Below are 20,555 nucleotides of genomic sequence, written 5' to 3'. Positions count from 1 at the left end.
TCCGGAAGCCACCCAGTGACTTTTCGACGTTTATCGGCATATAAAAAATACATTCCAGAACGCTTTTTATACTTCCATATGCCCACTTCCTAAAATATGTGACAACTAAGATACGAACACATCTTTTAAGACTTTATATATTTTATATATATTACATTATATTAAACATTTAATTTATTAAATGCTTATCAATGCTTCTGCAAAAACCAAACTGAGACGCTTTTTCCCACAAATCAAGAGCTCGCTCTAGTCTAGTTTTTAGTGCTATACTGCTCATCAATTTAAGTTCCTTATGTCTTGCACATAGCGAGTACCGAGTATTAACTATTTGGCTGCAACGCAATTTGTGACTAATTCGGTGCGTTTAAAAATAAATACTTGCTTATTTAATAACGCCCAACAAAACACGATCTACGATAAGCTATGTAAGAAACTGCATGTCCATATCAACAGTAGTAAATCGGATCCGTTTAACAGTAACAGGGCAATGTTAAATTTTAAGAGAGAGCGGAAAACCAGCATGTTTTCTACTTTGGGGATGATGACGCAAAAGAGAGCGACGAAGAGAGAAAAGGTGACGCAAAAGAGTGGCCATAACAAAAACATCATACGGAAATCAAAATGCAATAATAAACATTTAGCTGTTGTTGAAGACTATCATGATGATGCAGATGATGAAGTCAGAGATAGGTCTGCTTGGGGGATACTGATGCAGTTCCACCACCCATAACCACCCCATCCCCCGCCCATCTCCACCGCCACCTCCATTCCCATTTCCAGCTTCCGCCGCGTGGAAAACTGTGCAGACAGCGGTTTGTTGCTATTGTTTTTTAGCTGGGGTTTCGGTTAGTGGGCCGCTTGGGGCTCCTCATCTTGTTTTTGTTATGATGCCAATTCACTTCCTACAGAGCGAGATGCTGGCGGGGATTCACCGTATTCAGCATGTGCTCACTGTATTTTATCATGCACAATAATTTGTCGATTGTTTTTTATGCAATGTGCGAATGCACAAGGTGTAAATCGAAATTTAGAGGAGGCTGCCGGGCAGATTGGTCAGTGCAATACCAATCAGGTGTGAATTGCACATAATTTGGTTAAAATTCAATTTTCCTTGGCGTTGTGTCCAAGCTTCAGCCATGAATATATATAACTTTCTTCTTTGGGCTTAGCTTAATCCAAATCAGTAGCAGACAGCAATGCCTAGGTCGTTTAATATCATCCCCAAGATCATCCGTGTTGCCCCAGTTTATCAAAAGCTAAGCGGACCCGGCGATAAACCAATATAAATTATAACCTTTTGTTGAGCAACAGACTGCAGTTTGCTTTCAGATTACATCTTCAGCATTGTACCCGCACAGATTGCCTTAAAAATGCGAGTCCCAAAAGCAGCCAGCGACACGTGAACTGCATTACCATATATGCCCGATAATTGGACACGCTCGCCACTTTTGCTCGACTCACTTATCGGGGCCACACTCCGCACTTTACGGGGACCATCCAGCCATCCGACCATCCTAAAAACCGACTAACAACCCGATCCGAATCCCAAGCAGGGACACACTTTGCGACTTAATTAGACGACATCAGCGGCAAGCGACATTGAAATACAAATCAGCAGAGGAAGTGGCAGTTTGGTGGAGTAAAGTGTGGGGAGGTACAGCCATTGACAGCAAGACATCGCACGCGATTGCGGAGGAACTTGGGTGGGTGGGTTCCTCAGATATAAACCACCCTCGGCGAGAAACTATGCACTGGAAAAAAGTGGTTGGTAATACACAGGAAGTCCGAAAAGCTTAAGAAAGATATGTGTTTTCCCAGTTAATGTCTCTATCGTTTTAAAGATTTGGTTAATTAAAAACAGTATATGCTAAATTTCTGCATAAGTTCAAAAAAGTTAACTAATCTAATATATTGCAAAGCTTATCTAAAGTAACTTAAGGTCTAGACCGAAACTTCTTCAGGTAAATAATTTATCTTTTCTCTAATAAAACACTGTATTTATTAGTGTAATGAGGGACGAAACTGGGTGCGGCTGCTACTGAACATACATTTTTTTATGGAATTTTAATGGAATTTCTAATCAACCTGCGACACAAGACTCGCTGGCAGAAGGGCGCGTCCGTCTGGGTCGCACCCCGCGAGGATTCCCCTCGCGAGTCGACGACTTGCCCAGATTTCATTGAAGAATGTTGCACGGAAAGCACGCACCGCATTCGCCAGGGGGTTGCAATTGTGGGTGGGTCAAATTGTGGCCTTCGGCATGTGCGACACTTTCCATTTCAATTGTCCCAGTTCAGCTCGCTTTGGCCCCGAATGAAATCATCGAGATAAAATGCCCAAAAAAAAAAAAAAAAAAAAAAGTGCCACTCAAATGACGTTAATAAAACAGCTATTTGGGCCTTAAGGGTTAAAAAGTAGCAATACAGTGGCAACTTTAACTCCCCCTTCGCAAACAGCCGCGGGCTAATTAGAACCTGAGGGTGCTATGGTCGATGTAACTTTAGGGTGTCAACGATTTCTCCCACTCCTGCGCAGATCCCCTTTCACACAAGAGCAATTCGTTAGTGCTTTTAATTGCCTGCAAATGTTTTGGCCAAGGGTGTAGTAGAACTTTTAGGGGATTCCCTTTAATATATACAGTTTCATTTCAAATTAGTTTATATCCGTAATAAAGTCGAAATTATAAGTACAGGCTAAGTTGGGATACCATTTATGGAAACTACTTTGGCTACTTATAAACTGATTGGATTGAATTAAGTTTCTGCAATAGGGCAAGCTTTTAAACCTTAGTTACCATTTAGAAAATTAAAAAACAAATACATTTTTATATCAAAAATCCTCAAAACATATTTGCAACTTGTCTGATCTGATATGAACCCCTTGTCGAATAGCAACTACTACCCTGTCCAGTTGTGACGGCGAACAAATTGAGCTTCCCTCGGCAGCAGTGGAAAACCACGAGTCCTGCACCCCAGCACTGAAATTTGATACTTTTGCAGTGTCCACCCACTCGGAGCTTGTTGGGCCAATATTTGCCGGGCTTAGCTGGGTTCATTGTGGTGACTTTGACACCCTCCCCTCGTTCAAAAACAGAAGAGGTCTTCGCAGGGTTAAAGGCGGAAGCATACGATTTGTCATGATGTATGAAAACCCATTTATTTGATTTAGTTGAGTGCATTTGATGTACATTTGATTATATTTAATATTCCGATTTACTATGCAAAAAGGGAAACAAGCAAGAAAGCAGGGGATTTCGTAAAAAAAGGGAGGAAACTATGGCTCATTTGCATTGAAAATAAATGTGTTATGAGCTTTTTTTTAGTGGGTCATCTCAAATCTCTTCACACATGTCTTTGCGCGGGCGGAAATATGATTCATGATTTATTCAAAATTTTCAAGTGAATGTGGCGCTCGTACGTCTCTCGATGCGTAATCTTTTTTACCAAGGGATATAAATAAAATACTTCGCATTCAACAAATTCATTTCACTATAACACAACGGAGCTTAAAATGTTTTCTTAAAAGAGTTAAGAGAATTACAGGAAAGGATTACAAAAGTATTATGAATCTTTTTTAACCCTTCATATTCGTTGGCGAATTTCATTCAATGCTCATCATCCAAAACTAATTTCGTATTCATAATTTTCATAATTTGCATGGAAAGTCATTTACAGTTTCTAACCCCAGGGCCAGCTTCACATTTTCCATTTTCCTCGGCTGCAATTACGAGCGAATTAGTTCTCACGCCAAAATGCGCTTACACATTGGACATGGGCCGCAAAAAGGGGTGGAGTGGAGTGGGGTCTCCTTCGAAAACCCTTGCCATAATTAATAATTCATAATTTTCTCGAAAATATTCCTGCCGGTTTTGGCAAGTTCCTGCATTTGCCAATTTTTTTTACGAGCCCTAATAATGAAGCGTGAAAGAAACATTAGCGAAAATGTTCGGAAATCCATGAAATTGCCCAGGGTAAAGGAGCACGGCGATTTTTCTTGAGACATGACACAATTATTAGGGTTAGAAGAGTTACGGTTATGGGCAGGCAAAAAGTTCCCCCCTCCGTTCAAGTTGACATCGCTGTCTGTTCATGTAATCAACGCTCCATCGCCGCCTCTTTCCATATTGCACTTTTACGCAAATTGAGTTGATTAATTTAAATGTGGCGGCAAGTGGGGGGTGGCGGTGGGATGGGATTGGTGGGTTAACTGTGTTGGCCAAAGGGCAGAATTGCAGACGGCAGAAAATCAATAATTTTAATGGCCCGGCCTGCGGAGACGAGCCTGCCCCCAAATCCCAAAACCCTGCTCCATCAAGTGCAGACATATGAATTCTGAATACCTAAAAAACATGTACATTTCGAATGTACTCTGTATCTGTATGTGTATCTGTATCTGTGCGAGTGTCCGCTTGTTAATGCAAATATGTTAAGTACCGTAGGAGCGGCGAGGATGAGGCAACTTTGCTGAAGGAGCAGCAGCATCTGTATCTGTATCTGTATCCGTGTGGCAGCCCCAAAACTTCGTTCGCAGCTTCTTAACTCCAGGAGCCCTTATACAAAAAAATGAAAAACTTCGTCGGAGAGCTGCCTAAGGCAAAAAGCAGCCAAATTCAATTTTGTGCTCCTAAAAAGATTTTCTGAAAATTTTCGTTTTCAAAGTAGAAGTTGAGCATACCCTTTAAAAAACTTAAACAATTTTAACTATAAAAGTATCTTCTTAACATTAAAATTGCGCGTCGATGGACACAAAAGAACAATTACCTTTTTAAGACATTGTAAGAATTAAGATTATAAGTTTTACACAAAAATATGAATCTACTTCATATAAAAATTACTCTTCAAAGCACTAAAGGAACAATTCCAAATTCTATAATATTAAACCGACTAGCTTAGAATGCTATCACTGTTTAATAGAACTCAAAATATAAACTGAAGATGTCTCAAAATCGTTAAAATTGTTAGGGAATCCCCACCTCCTTAGGGTATTTATTTTAAACCCCCCGTTTGAAGTGCAAACTCCATTCAAATATTAAATATAATTCCCATCGTTTGCTCCATTTTCCTTTCTTTTTGCCTCGCGGCAATTTTTTCCCGGGAGGAGACGAACGGGACTCACTGCCAGTTGATGCCGAAATATGAAAAAATATACTTATAAATTGCAAGTGAGTATATTCTTTTTGCGTTTCTTGAAACAATTAAATTATATTCGCTTTCGTATGCAAAACCCAATTATTTACACACGTAAATTCGGCAAGAGCACAACTGACGCAAGTTGCCAGCAACTGAACTCAACTGAACTGAAATATATATAATATATCATTTAGAGGAGCTACGCAAGGGGGTGTAGCACACCATATAAATTGTTTTTATTCAGGGTCAGTGGGTGAGGAGGAGAGCTGTTGTGGCCCTTGTGTTTGTTTTGTATTTCTACTTATTGTTTCTGTGTGCCTTATTTCTGTAAATAACGCGTCACAATTCTTACAGACCACGAAACATCTCTCTGAAACTGTTTGGTGAGGGATTTAGTGGGCTAAATATTGAAGTAAATTGTGCAAGACGCGATATGTGATACATCATACTCGCATTCGAAAGAGCTTCTAAAATTAGATGCGAATATGATAATTGAATATGGCCAATGGTAATTGAGTGTAACGAGTTGGGTGAAATCATGCATATGCATAAAGAAACAGGGGGTAGGCAATTCTAGTTCGCTTAATTCCATCAGTTATAATAATAATTCATTTGAAAAATTTACAATTATATTCTAGATATCTATCTATAAATCATGTACAATGAAATGGTATCTACTATACTTTCAACTATTAAATAAGCTATCCTATCGAACAGCATAACCTACTGCATTTCTCCTTGCGCAGAATCAATTTTTCCCAGTTCAGATGTCCATAGCAAGAAAACTAATTAATATTTCACATGTACAGTTTTTTAGGGTGTTTCCCAACCAGATCTTGGTGGGCTTACCCGAAATCAGGGCACGCTCGAGTGATTTTTCTTCTTCGGGACACGGTCAAAGTTCAAATGCGCAAAACGAACTAAGTAGGGATAAGAATTTCGCAAGAAAGAAGATCAAATAAAAATGTTTCCAATATTTTTGGACATAAATTCAATTTCGTTCCTCTTTTATTATTTTTTGGCCCAGCAATTTCGAGGGGTGTAACTGCAAATCTTTTTTGGCAGATCTCTCAAGGCCTGCAATCTTGGGGATGCAATTTTTAAATGGCGTGCAAAATTTAATATTGAAAAAATGATTCTGACATTTTGACGCGAATTCTCCTTCTTTCTTTCCGATTTTTTATGTGGTGTTGTGAGATCAGATGACGGTTTTATGATCGCATTACGAAGACTGAAAAAGTATCCCAAGTTGTTCACTTTTTTTCTGGTTCGCAGATACAGTTTTCTAAGGATTTGTTGCGGCTGTCTTAGGAGTATAATTTTTACGTAGAATTTATGTAAGTACGCAGTATTTTATGAGAAGTATAATTCGCCACAGTTAATTGGTGATTTCATACAATAAATACAACCTTTGAGTCAGCTCATCCAATGATATCAGAGTTTAAGAAAATCGTTTGCAAATTTCTAAACGATGTGAGTCACAAGGTGACTAAAAGTCTCTGAATAAGTAATTGATGCAATTGAGCTCACCTGAAAGAAGGAAAAAGAGAGAAAGAAAGAAATTAATTCAACTCATGAGACGCTGCTTTTGATATATCTTTGAGCAGTAATAAATGAGATAAATTATTCAATTTCCCCCATTTAAGAAGAAATCCATTCTCGATTTACAATTTTCCCGTAGCCACCCCGCAGTAACCTAAATCAACAATGAAAATTGCGAACAAATTGATGGAAAAAAAAGAAATTTCAATTTCTGCTAAAAGGAAACCCATTTTTCATGCGAAAACCCCAGCCAAACTGCGGCATTTTCCGTGCCAAAAATGCAGGAAATTTGTTTGCCAAATCAATCAAATGGCTGAGCGAAATGAGGCCTGCGATCGGGGGATCGTTGCTGCGTTGAATTTTTCACTGTCAAGATCTTGCGGAACATCAGAGGAACATTATGCAACCCCCTTACTCGAACGCATTCATCTTGCGGCTTTTCAGTTGACTTCTTGGACATGCGATAAGGCTTTGTGATACGGAGATCCCAAAACTAAAAAGAGGACATGCAATTGATACTTTTACCCCTACAAAAAAAAGAGGAAAAACTGCCACAAGAAAGGTTTTCCCGACCACCGTCCGCAGGACACATGACGCGTGTCCCATTTTTGGCCAGTCACTCTAATGCATAATTGTGGGTTCCACTGACAAATCGCTGGAAATTAGTTAATTATACCCACGAAACGAACAAATTCCCTCGCGGCGCAATTAAAATAATTGAAATTGAAAGTGGACGTGGAAGTGGAATCGCCAAGGGAGGAAAAACCCACAAAAAAGGCAATTAAACAATAAAGTTTACACGGCATTAAAAATGCAGCAACACCGAACGAGGAAAACATCATTTAAAGCTGTCCGTTCGAAAAGGGTAAGCATCCGAAAACGGGACAAAGGACAACTGGATGAGCGGGTTGAGTTCCGGTTTGGGATTCGGATTCGGATTTCGCGACCCTGGATAGTTAGCAACCCCCGCTCGAGCGTTTTGTGTGATTTAACTTGATGGACATGCGTCGCTTTTGTCGCCGAAGGACAATGCAAGTCCTGCAAAAGGATACCAGTACCAATGGCAGTACGCTCCCGCTCTTCATTAGCGGACTGGGCAAACAATGCAGCCGTGACTCGCTCAAGTGTGCTCATTAGCAGGGGAAGGGTTGGAACCCCTAACAACGCAGCTTATCCTTATCAAATGCAGTGCACGTTTTTGCCTCGGAATTATTTATTTTTCGCTCTACATACATTTTTTTTACTTACCAAAGAGACACGTTCCATCGCCGGGCTCATCCCCCTCGGGCGATCTGAGATAATTCAAAGCTCATATCTTGATGTTATGAAATTTCATGTCCACCGCAGCAGTTATGGAAAATCATCATCGTCGAGCGAACCCACCAACTGCCCAGCATCCGTCCAACCCGATACCATCATCCGCATTCCCTTCAATGTTTGCCCAAACATCACCTACTTCAAAGTGCCTGGTCCTGGGTGGTTGGGTTGGATTCGGGTTATGCTCGTACGGCAGCTGCTGGCCAGCGGGATTGAAGGCATCTCATCTCTGGTGTGCTGGTGTGGAAAGTGTCGGTGAAAGTGATGAATAAAACGTATGCAGATGAGGCCGTTTCGGGATTGTTATGATTATTACAGCTGCTGTTTGACCAGCGCAAGGGGTCCATTGTCCCACTCACTTCGGAAGTAAAACACGCATTATGCAAACTAATTGTTTATGTCCCGAAAGTGTGCCGTTAAAATCCTTATCTCTAACTAGAGATGTTTCGAGCATGCTTTAATGGGGTAGCCACAAAGAGTTTAATTCCAGTACAGTCCGGATAAAACAGGAAGCCACAACTTGTTAGAAGGATATTCGAAACGCTTCCTTAATCCCTGGTGTCAAGCAATTTTATATTTCCAAGAACATGGCTTTCTCGAAATTGGAAAATATAATAAATATAAATATTTATTCCTGTACTCAGCAGTCATTCTATGAATACCACCTCATTTGCAAGTCCAATTATGACCTTTCCTTCTACTTTCGGCCTGTCGAATCGGGCGACATCTGAATTACCACAATCAACTTTGTCCTTTGCCGCATATATTATTGCCATGACATTCCTTACCTTCGTGTACAAATGGCAACCGTTTCTTTAGGCCCGTTTCTAGACTATAATTTTTGATTTGAGGCAATTTCCGTTTACAATCTGTATAATTGGCGCATGGTAAAAGCGATTTGCTGCAGTTGTCCCAGTCGCAGGACAATGACCGAAGGTCCGAGAACAGTACAAGTCTGGCTGGCAATGGCCATATTCATATTTCAACCATTGACCAGGTTCTGCTATGCGGCTTCTGTTGCTGCTGGCTTGCGTGTCGAATTGAGTGGCAACTGCCAGGATACACATACCACTACCCGCGGTGCAATTGTCCTGCGCACGAGACACGCGTCATATTTTAATTATGACAGCCAAAGGACCTCTGTCCGTCCTCCTGCCGGGGCGTTTCGCTGTGTCCTGCCGTCCGCCAGTTCATCCGTCGGTCAGTAAGTCAGTCAGTTGCTTGGTTGGTTGGTTGGCTGGTTGGTGGGTACGTGGGTATGTCAGTCCGGAACAAGGACACGCAACAGCCGGGCGACAGCAAAGGGGTTGATCTGTTGGCTTCGGTGCGGAAACCGGAAATACCTCGATTCACCTTTGTTGACAGATTAGTGGCGATCGCCGCGTGGTCCATAAACTTGACATTTTTATTTGACACCTTGATTGTCTAAGCTGGCCACCACTTTTTGTGTGCCCTATGTGTGGGCTTATTGTATGCCGGATTTTTTGGTGTTTGGTTTTCACTGCAGGCAAATGCAAAGCCCACATTTTCATAGAGCCGGCACGTTCCGTAGGCCATAAAATGTACTCAATGCTCCCGTTTATATATAATATTTTTGCATACATGCATGCCGGAAGCATTGTCCTGGCTAAACAAACTAGAACTAATGAGTGCGCTTTCTGCACGCTGAGTGGTAACATTTTTAGCAAAAATGTTCCAATTATGCGGGCCGTGCGAGTCAAGGTGCAAAAAATAGCGCGGCACTTGACAAATGCCCAGTGGTTCGGTGGTTCGGTGGTTCAATGGTTTAGTGGAGGGATGACGGGCATTTCGACTCATGATCGGCGAGCAGTGCACATGCCCGAGCAGCGGGCAGTCCAGGATCTCCCCTATCAATGCACCGTAGTCATATAGTCATATAGTTATATAGCAATGCATAACCCCCGCCATAACTCTCTCCTTGTGGGCCTCGCGTGCTCGCATTAATTTCATTACGCTGCATTTTCCTCATTACCCGACTTGCATTTTATTTTAATGAACTGCGCAAGTCGCGTGTCCTGCGCCGCGTATCCTGCGCCGCGTATCCTGAGCGCGATTTTATGCGAAGCGCTGGCGCAGACAGTTTAAGTGCAGCACGCTTTTCAGGGGTGGACGTTGGACCGTGAGTCAGTCAGTGAGTTGACCACCGGTCAACTGGCGTCCCAGTTCGCAGTTGCAAAGGGGTTGACGAGATGCAGAGCGTTTGATTGATTACTCAACTGACCGTTGAGTGGACTTAATGGCCATCAAAGCCTAATGCCATTTATCAATTGTGCTTCGGTCTCATTTGCATGCATTTCGGATTAGTTTGACAGGGGCATCGAAATAAGTACACTACATACGAGAGGGGATCGAGTGCTAAGTATGTGGATCTTAACAAGGCTTTGATGTTCTTTGCCCAGTTTTGAAAGTATATAAAGTACGTTTTATGACATCATTAAAAAGAATGCATAATTGGGGTAAGTTACAATACGATGAAGTACAGCTTCTTTTTAAAAGTTTGCTTTAAAAGTTATTATTATTTGCCATTTGTTAAATTTCTAAGCCCGTTTTCTTTTTGGGTCTTTAATCTCTTTAATCCGCCTCTAAACCCAATCGATTCAATGCTTTTGCTTTGCTGTTTTTCCACAACAGGGCGTGCTCTATTTTGGCTTGCAGTTGCATGCCAGAACATTTTTCCGCATTGACGTTGACAGAATGTCAGGCCAGGATTTATGTCCTGGCAGGTAGGCTGCGTTACAAACAGTATGACAAAAAAACACAGAAAAATTAGAGGTAGAACAGCGGCTGTCATTCATGGACTTGTCCAAATGCGGGGAATTCCGTTGCGTTTGCGAATGCTGGCCATTTTCGGAATCTGATCCCGTAAATGCCGAAATCCCTTTAGCTCTGCCCTGTCGAGTAATTAGTCGCCTGTCAGCGCTTGGTGTGTGCTGCGACTTAGGATCCTATCCAGCTAGGAGCTAGCAGCTAGGATTTGCCACCTGCGCACACACAGAAGAGCTGCTCGAATGTCCTGCGGCAGGCGTAATCTATCAGCGGCAAAAGGCAACAATGTGCGACACGTTCCCCTTCCAGGGAACGGCCTACATTTGATGAAATGTCTGTGTGCCAAATGAGAAATCGCCATGTGCTGCAGCTCCTCCATTATGTTCATGGGCCAGAAGTAGGCTCTGCCCCCGTTTACGGACACGGACTGCATAAAAAGGATAACATAGTAAACATCAGCAGCAGCTACTAAATGAGTTTTGCTCTACATTGAAGCCGATGCAGAGCTGCTCCTCTTCTCTTTATCCTGCATCGTATCCTCTGTATCCTGATGTATCCTTATTGTATGCCAAAGTGGGTCGGCGGTTTGTTGTCGCAAAACTGTCGCTCCCTCAATGCGCAACTCACAATGCCCTGACAAACATACACCATTGCCGTGAAGGATGAAACTCTTCCATCTCCGGAGTTCTGAATCACGAGTCCCGTCACGTCGCAGGCGACGTCAGAACAAATTAGCTTAAATGCGTCTGGGCTTTTGTCCCTGATCTCACACCTTCTTTCCAGATTTACGAGACAGTCACAATCCCAATCGCCCAGACTCAATCAGCTGCCTGTGTAATTGGCTTAGATCGATTTGATGATCTGTGACGATCGATTTGATAGAGTTGGGCAAAGGGCTCTACAAATTTTCAAAGGAAAAGGTTCGGCAATAAAGTATGGTAAAATCTTAGTTTTCAGATGCATTTTTGGTCTTTGGAGCCTCTTTGGTTTTTGCACTACATTTTATGGTAAATTGAAACAATTAATTTTACGGCTTCTTGAGTAGTTTGGAACAGAAGGCGAAGATTGTGCCGAATTTATAACTTTTATTCATTTTTCTTAACTCGCAACAATAGTAGAAAATTGCTTTTTATTATCGCCCATTTAAAACTGAAGGCATTTGAAAACTTAAGGCTTATTGTGGCCTACAGAAACCCACAAAATCCAACTAAATGCTTTTGGTAAAACCCCCAACATAGACTCTTAGCCGAAAATTCCCAAGAAAGCCATTGTGAGCTGTCTGTCACAGAGCACAACTGTAGTTTTTTAAACTCCAAAATAAAACGAGACCAGGAGAATTGTAAATGAAATGAGCTCGTTGCGAAACGGCAAAACATTTTCAGCCTCAATTGCAGTCGTCGGCCGGAGGATGGAAGAACAGGCGCGGGAACAGGAACCAAGGAACCACTGCCAGGAGGGAAGCCAAAGGCAGACATTCAGTCGGCTACTTCCTTGACACGGACATAAAAACCTAAATAGTTAATCCTTTCCTTTTTTGGGCCCGCCAGAAGATTGCGAAAAACGCCCGAAGGCGCAGGCCAAGGATGCTGGGATGCTAGGTTGCTGAGATGTGGATGGCAGTGGAAGGGGATCCTGCGATGTTGAGCCTGTGAATTTGTCAAAGAGTTGTGCAAACACTCGGGGGAACGGGTAGCCGAAAACAAGAGCAACAACAAATCGAATGCAATCAAAATTAAAGCGCTTAGAGCTGTGACAACAGCGGGGCAAACAATCGCCGAGCCGTAGTAAGGAGCGCAATCCTTTCGGGGATTTCGCACAAAGCATCCCTGGGATGTCCTGCCGGCAATTTAAGCGAATTAAAACGGAGTTCGTATTGATTTAGGTTCTTGGCTCAGCTCCGAATAAAAACGAAATTCCCGACGAAGGACGAAGAAATCTCCTGCTGTGGCTTAAGAAAAAAATAAGAATAAAATAGAGTACACAGTGTACTGAAGAAAACAGAGCAAGCTAAGGGGGGAAAACATGCAAACAAAAACAAAAATACGGCACTCAAAGCGTTTAACTTTGGCTTAAGTGTTTGCCAGGACGTGCCAGGACGAACCCCTTTACTTCGTACCTGACACGGCCCAAACGTGCAACGTTGCAATGGCTGCGGTGAGCAGCCACCGAAAAAATCCCTCCAAGTGTCATCGACACTTGTGCGGCAGCCTTAAGGGTTGTGCCCCCTCGCGGGAAGAGGAACTGGATCGGCATTGGCATCGGCATCGGGATCGGGAACCGGAACAGGCACAGGATCGATGGAGGGAGCATCCAGGGCAACAGTGCCGCAGTGCCACAGTGCCACAGGATGGAGAGTAGGCCTGAATGTGTCGCCTAAGTGCTAATAATTGTGCCCTCGCACAGTTGGCGGTCGTCTTCGGTTGGAAAAGGGATAAAACGAAAAACTTGAACCCAAAACCCCTCAAGACTTCCTACAGCTAAATGCTTTAAGGATTTGCACATTAATAGGAAAAGGACGGGAACTCCACCCAGTTAATTTGGGCAAACTTTGTCGTTCTCAAATGTATAATAGCTGAGATCTGATCTAGAGGCGGAATATTTATATTGCCATCCATACGATAGGCGCAAATTATCCTAATTTGTGGTAATACAGAACTGGGAAATGGTTGATTTGAAGAGCACATTTGAGGAGTAATTATGATATAATAATAATTATGATACTTAGTTTATCTTAAAGATGGTATAAATCTTTTTTCGCTGCAAAAAGAATTCATAAATATTCATTTTCGTTCACATTTCCATCTTTCACTCTGCGTATTCTAACAATGAAATCCATTTGTGCAATAACCCAATGCTTAAACTCTCATTGAGTGATTAATGATGATCAAAATCCGCACTAAACTCTAAACCCCATGAATGTAAGTTCAATTCATTGACCAGAATTTGCTCATTAATGGTCTGGGCCATTGGCACATCCTGATCCGTGTTGAAGATCAAAGAAGTCGAGCAGTAAAACATTTTTTGCCTGCCTGTCCACTCCATTAGTGGCGAAAAAAGATCCCCATCATTAGCCAAAAACTCGACACATGATGGATGATTAATGATGCTTGGTCCTTTGGGCAGGACATGCGCCGGAGTACAGCACTCAAGTGCAAACCACTGAATCGTAACGAATAAATCATATCGGAAACCGCAAATTGATCGAAGTTTGATGACATTCGGGAAGTTTCGGGAGTTTCTATATATTTTGAACAGTCTTAGGTTATTTTCCGAACCTTTTTGTTTCTTAGCCTTGCTTCTTTGTGTTTTTTTATCAATGTGCTCTCATCTAAGAAATTACTTTCACATAATTTGTGTTGTCATTACGCCGATCGATATTGTTAAGATTCCTATGATTTATTTCCATTCTCTGGATCGTGCTCATCCCCTTGCGTAGATAAAACAGATCGATTACCGTTGTCTTGATCATCCGTAATCGAATCAGATATAACCGCAAAGAATACAAAAGCCTTTAAGAACTATCCGCTCGAAATGGAAACTTCAGTGACACAATGCAAAGTTAAACTGCTGAAATCCGATGTTGGAATGGGTAATCAACCACAGCCGCAAAGGGAATGTTATCACTGATCAAAAGATTTAAGGGCCATTAGGGAGAACAATACAAATTTGTTTTGCCAAAATGAGAAATAAAATATAGACATAAGAACTTGGAAAACCAAAAATGCTAAGAAACTTTATATTAGTCTAAGACTTCTTGTAAAATACATAAAAATATTTTTATCCTACAAAATCATTTAATTGAATATTCTACAAATCGTAAAAAAAATAGTAAATACAAAAAAGTGAATTGTATATAATTTAATTTGATGCTCAAACTTCCTTCCTTCCTTTAAACACCTCGATGTGCAGATGTGATTCCGCGGCCGTGTACTTCGTCATCATCCGCAGGATCTGTCGGCAGACATTAGATGTGAGCCAGGAGGAATCGGCTTGACTCCTAATCCCGACAACACGAAAGCTAAACTGGGAATCGTGTAGTGATTGCTATGAAAGGAACTTTAATTACGTCTAATTATTCAAGCGTAACGCGACGGGATGAGGCGTCCCAGGACAGCCAGGATTACAGACACTCTCACACAATTCGGGCAGGACGGACAGCTATTCGTCGTCTGTCGTGTCAGAAATCCAGGATTAAACATATGTAGATCAGGGAAGAAGACCCCTACCCCTACCAGAGGGGGCAGATTTTTTTTTCCTTTTCGGCTGACGGAGATTTTTTTCCATCTTGGCTTGCAGCTTGAGTAACCGCACGGTGGAAAAAAATACATCAAAATTCGAAGGACAATGCCTGGCAGCACATCCTTATGAGATTAAAAATGCAAATCAGCTGAAGGCAGCCGCAAGGAAAATATGAGGAGTCCTAAAGGACAAGGAATGACGTTGCACTTGGGCGGAGGGAAATTGTAATTGTTGTCTGTCGGCTGAGGAGGATCAGGACGATCAGGACGAGGATGACTGCGTTGTGGCCTGCCCAGAAACATGACAGCTTCATGTGTGTGTGGTGTGTGGTGTGCCTGGGCGTCCTGAGGCAGCTGCGCTTGCACCGTGGATGATGAGACTGATGTCTTGGCGGTTGCACGAGAATTTGTGCAGTTTTGCATTGATTTTCATTAGCATTTGCCGCTTTACCATTTTTTTCACATTTTTTTGTTTATCCACATGGAGGATTTTCGGAATTTTTTATGCAGCCGCTACAATGATTTGACATAATTTTGATGAATGACTTATTCTGGGTTTGAGATTGTTGCCATAGCTGCTGACATGCGAGGATAACTTTATTTCGTCATGGTGGCGTGGTATTGCAAATGAGTTGAGAGAAGTTTGGCAAAATGTCACAGGAAACTCGCTTGGGAACCATGACTTAGTAGTATTAAATACCCAAAACATTGGGATTCAAATGATTAATTCCGTGTTAGAAAAGTATCCATAATTGTAAAGATCATTCAAGATGTTCTCTGATGATTAAGATTTCTGCTTGCAAAGATTTCATATGAATATATTCATAAGTTACTTTTTTCTCATGTTGATCTACATGCACAAATGATGCTTTTCGGGGCCCATAAAATCGTAACAAATGCCCTTAATGAAACATAAAATTAACAAAGCATTGCAAACAATTCGAGCACAGATTGTATTTTGTAGCATTTTCGAATTCGAGGGTCTTAACCCTACAGCCCAAAGACAATGGCGCCAAGGGGTTAAAGGTGTAAACATTTGACAAAAATGTCACATCAAAGATACGGATATGCCCTGCAACAGCTGTCCATTGCTCGGAACTTCAGATGGTGGTAGAACTCGAAAGGAAAGCGGCAGGACACCTCCTCCTTTGTCATGTTAATGGAGCAGCTTGCTCCGAATCTGATTTGGACTAGCAAACGGTATTGGAAAAGGAACCACAATCGCGACCAACTGCAAGTGTCTGCATTTCTTGGTTTGACAGCTGTCAAAATGCTAATAAGTCATATTCAGTGCTTGCGAGTGCCTCCTTGTGCATGCCAGGCAAGGATTAAGGAATGTAATTGAAATCGCTGATTGATTGATTGATGGTTGGACTCAGGACAGTCTGAGTGCGAACGGGTAAAGCTAACGCACATGTGGGCTGGCTCATTAGAGGTACCCGCAGATTTGAAAGCGATAGGGTATATTGATTAGCAGTATTTATATTTCCTTATAAATAACGAGAGTGGAAAAGTACATTTGACATTGACATATAGCATATATAGTATATTTAAGTTACTACTAAGTATAGTGTGTGAGTAGTGTCCTTAATTTGGATTAGGAAAAATTAAATTCATCAGAGTTTCCGATTTATCAACTTTATTTGTAAGTTTATTCTCAGGATACTATTTTTGCAGTTCATCAAAACAAATACACTCACTGTGTGGACTCGGCAACTTCAACTCCTGGAGGAACATTAACTGATTAAGTCCCCATCAATCCCACCTTCGGGGATTTTCTCAATTAAAGCAACCAGCAGAGCAACAAATTGATTGATTCCTATCACTCGCCACGAAAGAGGAGAACGGGAGAGGTGGGACTTAAATGAGGAGATAAGCCCAAGTTGCAGACGAAGCAACCGAGTTACCAAGGAACAGACTGCAAGTAAAGGATGTAATCCTGTTAGGCAAAACTTTGGACGGGCCTCGAGGACGAACTTCCATGGAAACCCATCTGCAGCTCGCAGCAAATGCGCAATTTTCAGCTTGACTTGGCCCATGAAACAAATTCCAAATTCGAGATGAGAACAGGGGCATGTCAACCTTAATTGAAAATATAAAAGTAAAGCGTACAAAACTGAGCCGCATCCTTGCAACCGTTTGCCGCATCCTTTTTGCTCCTTCGCTATATATATTTTTCTTTTTTACGGTGGCGGCTGTTCATTTACAGGACAGCGCACCTTTTCTTCGCGTGCGATTTTCAGGAAATTGCGCTGCTCAATTACAGCGAATCCTGGCGCTGGATATTTTGAATTTTCTCATCTCGTTTTCACCGTTGACTTGGCCAGGACAATTGCCGCGAAAGGGGCACAGGACGCAGGAGTCGCGATCTTACTACGTTTCAAATTAAAACCCATTTAATGCGCAACAAGAGGGAAAACAACGACGTCAGCTTCTTTAAGTAAACAAAAGGATACTCCGTATAGGAGGCTCGACCTTTGTCGTAACCCATTTTGTATCTTATCTCGTTCTCTGGTTTGGCACTCTATGATTTATTTCCCCCCCATCTCTAATGAAGCCTAATTCGAGTGCTCAACAATTCAGTGCATCATAAATTGTTAGTTAACCCCAATTTCTGGCACTCAATCCCTCTTTGGCGCAAAAGGGTTGCTCCGAATGCAAATATTTACGTCTTTTGCCAGTGTGGAAAATGAAAAGCAAAGCTTTGCACTCGCTCTTTCAATTATCCTTGTGGCAGGACTGGTGGAAGCAGGTGAGGCCTGAAAGCGCTTTCAGGCCCAAAAACAAGCGCTGGCAATTAAAGTTGGTCTAAGGTGAGCTCCAGGGATGGGGCCACTTCAAAGAGGGGATTTTGCGAGTCAGTTAAGTGGTTAAAACTCGCTTCGGGGGCTGCTTTAAATGGTAAAATGGAACTATGGTAGGAATTCCAGCTAATTATCTTACACACTTAAAAGCGGCCTACAAAATTAAATTAAAGAACAAACCAATTAAAAAGTTTAAAGTTCGTTATACAGATATGGTATGTTGCTTTCCATGCTAGCAAGGACTGTAAATCCATAGATTTAAAGGGGTTTGTTAGTCGCCACTATTTTATTTTAAAATATTTTATGTACTTTGAGCTCAGATAAGTTTAAATCTTTAAAGGAGTTCCAAGAGTTCTTTCCATTGTGGAGTTCCAATACCACTAAAGGCCTTGAGATCCCCTTGGAACATTTTCCTACCTCCAGCTGAGATCCTCATGCAGCCACCCAGGGTGCCTCTGGTATATGCAAAAACCAACACTTAAGTGTCTCATTGAAAATGAGATGAGTTCAGTAGTTTTATGTGGTCATACTCGAATCGAGGCTAATCAAACTAGGCCAAGCGCTGCCCGGAGCACTGGTATATACAGCTTAGGAATTTAATGGCTTTTGGAAAATTGCCTCGTAAATGTCAACAAATGGATGGGGTTGGGTCGAAGTCGCTAGTTTTTGGTTTCTATGGGCTGGGAATGTGACCAAAAAGTCTGCCAGTCGGCAAGGACAATGCTCAATGCAACAGACTGTCTGGTAGGTCGTAAAACTTCCTTGCAGACAATGCCAGAACCAGCAGGACATCCCACAGATGGGCACCGAGCACTGAGCACGTACTCACGACAAAACCCAAACGGCTTTTTGTTTATTTTTGCATTATGACAATCTCTTGAGGAGACGCAAGGTGTGTCCTGGAAAACACATAGAAAAGAGAAAGATGGCTCGTAAATTGCAAATGAAATGAGCCAAAACGAATTCCATTGCGGTGAAAGAATGCCGTAGCGTTTGAGCAGAGAGTTTGGAGTGGGACCAAATATCAAACAGTTACTCTACAATAGCCTAACGTACTCTGAACTAATTAACAACAAATGATGACATTAGACCGAAATCTAAAAAATAATCTCAACGAAATCTGAAAAAGTCTATAAAAAGATACAGTGACACAAAAAAAAATCCAGCAGCAGCTGGCAACGCCACTCGCAAATCTGAGGCTAGAAAGTGTTGGACCGAAAATCAAAGGACCACCCGTTGAAGTCCTGCTGCGACAGGACTCGTGCTTCGCTTTGAGCCCGGCGATTGAGATGTCCTGCTGGTGCTGCTCGGCAGCGGTTTCCACATTTTCCAATCCGATTAGGGACTTTGCTTTCTATTGAGGGGATTCTCGGCGCACAAAGATCAACAATAATTTATGGTTGAAAGTGATTAGAACACTTAATGGAGGTCCCCAAAAATAGTAATTGATGATTAGGGCCGGGAATATTTTATGTACTCACGGGAAATCTAATCGAGCTTACCTGCAAAGAGAATAAAAAATGATTTATTAATGCTCAAGCTATCATTAAAAAGTGCATTTTTAAAATAGATATTTGGTCATCTACAAATTAATGTTAGCAAAAATGCTGAAAAATCTTTATTATAACGACTTTAAGTTCTTATAGCTATGAATGTATAATAATTTTAAGAACAATTAAACAAATGAAAACACACGTAGTTCCATTTAATTGGTTATCAATAGAACATTAAGCCAATTTATTTACACTTCACACATGAAACACCTGGCAGCACTTCAGCAAATTGGTTCCACCGGCAAAATGCCCTCGGCCAGGCCCAAAATGATAGCGGTAATCTCATACCAGGCCAGATTATCCAGCACCAAGTTCATGGGCGGCACAATGAGCTCCTCCATAAACTGGGAAACTTCCGTGGGGTTGTCATTGATCATGATATCGAGATACTCCCTGATCAGATCGTTGATGAACTTCGTATACAGACGACTGTTCATGAAGCCCGTGGTCTGGGACTTCGCCTCCTCCAATTCCCAGTTCACCTTCCAGCTCTTAACGTACACTCCACTGGTGGTCGACTTTGGGCGAATAACGAAGCTGCCGTAGGCTCGGAAGTTCATCAACTCCAGACTAAGGGCACCGTCACCCCACAGGGAAAAATCGGCACCAAACAGACGAGCCAGGAGATTGAGTTTGTAGTTTGTGCTCTTCAGGGAAATCTTGGGGAAGTTCATGTCAAACTTAATGGTATGCAAAATGTTGCTCCATTCCAGCTGGGAGAACTCGTAGCCGTCCAATCCCTCGATAACCAGATCAGTAAAGTTTCCATTGCAACTGCGGTTTAATTTGGTCATAGTAAGAATAGCTCCTAGTGTGAAGTTCTTATTATAATCACCCAAAGTTCTCAGTTCTGATGGCGATTTCCTTGTAGGCCATCTGAGCCGGTGCCAAAATGGGAACCCCTCTGGCCGGATAGCCACATCGCATCTGCAACCGCAGGAACTCCGTCAGTTCGCGCAGCTCATCATCGAAGAGCTTGGCGGAGCCCAAGGAGCAGCAGAGAAGGGCCACAAAAGTTACAAAAGAAGTTCTCATCGCGAATGCCAACCAGGAACTGCTAGTGATTAAACAGTACAAGTCGTTTTTGCCCACCTAATCAGCAAATAACGATTAGCCACTTAAGTAGCAAAAATCGATAAGATTGGATTAGGCAGGTGCAAAAGAGGTAGTGTTGTGTTCCCACAT

General features: G+C 42.0%; 2 protein-coding genes across 2 annotated transcripts in view; both read right to left on the bottom strand.

The window, feature by feature from the left end:
- The window catches only part of LOC122615788 (centaurin-gamma-1A), a 54,324-nt gene that overhangs the window by 19,508 nt on the left and 14,261 nt on the right, over positions 1–20,555 (bottom strand). The gene's annotated exons all lie outside the window — the stretch shown is intronic.
- LOC122615826 lies at positions 19,517–20,432 on the bottom strand. The gene is made up of 2 exons (XM_043790972.1): positions 20,206–20,432; positions 19,517–20,144 (listed from the first exon to the last, which is right to left on the bottom strand). The coding sequence occupies exons 1-2, from the start codon at positions 20,403–20,405 to the stop codon at positions 19,592–19,594; spliced, it is 753 nt and encodes a 250-aa protein (XP_043646907.1). The 5' UTR covers positions 20,406–20,432; the 3' UTR covers positions 19,517–19,591.

The sequence above is a fragment of the Drosophila teissieri genome, chromosome 2L (genome assembly GCF_016746235.2).
Source record: "Drosophila teissieri strain GT53w chromosome 2L, Prin_Dtei_1.1, whole genome shotgun sequence".
NCBI lineage: Eukaryota > Metazoa > Arthropoda > Insecta > Diptera > Drosophilidae > Drosophila > Drosophila teissieri.
The sequence above is the reverse complement of the archived record's forward strand: the minus strand, read 5'-3'. Positions and strand labels throughout refer to the sequence as shown.

Excerpts from the sequence above, each read along its gene's own strand:
- LOC122615826 (XM_043790972.1), bottom strand. The coding sequence starts at position 20,405 with ATGAGAACTTCTTTTGTAACTTTTGTGGCCCTTCTCTGCTGCTCCTTG. Across the intron at positions 20,145-20,205 it reads ATCAGAACTGAGAACTTTGG|TTGCAATGGAAACTTTACTG; the intron begins GTGATTATAATA and ends ATTAAACCGCAG.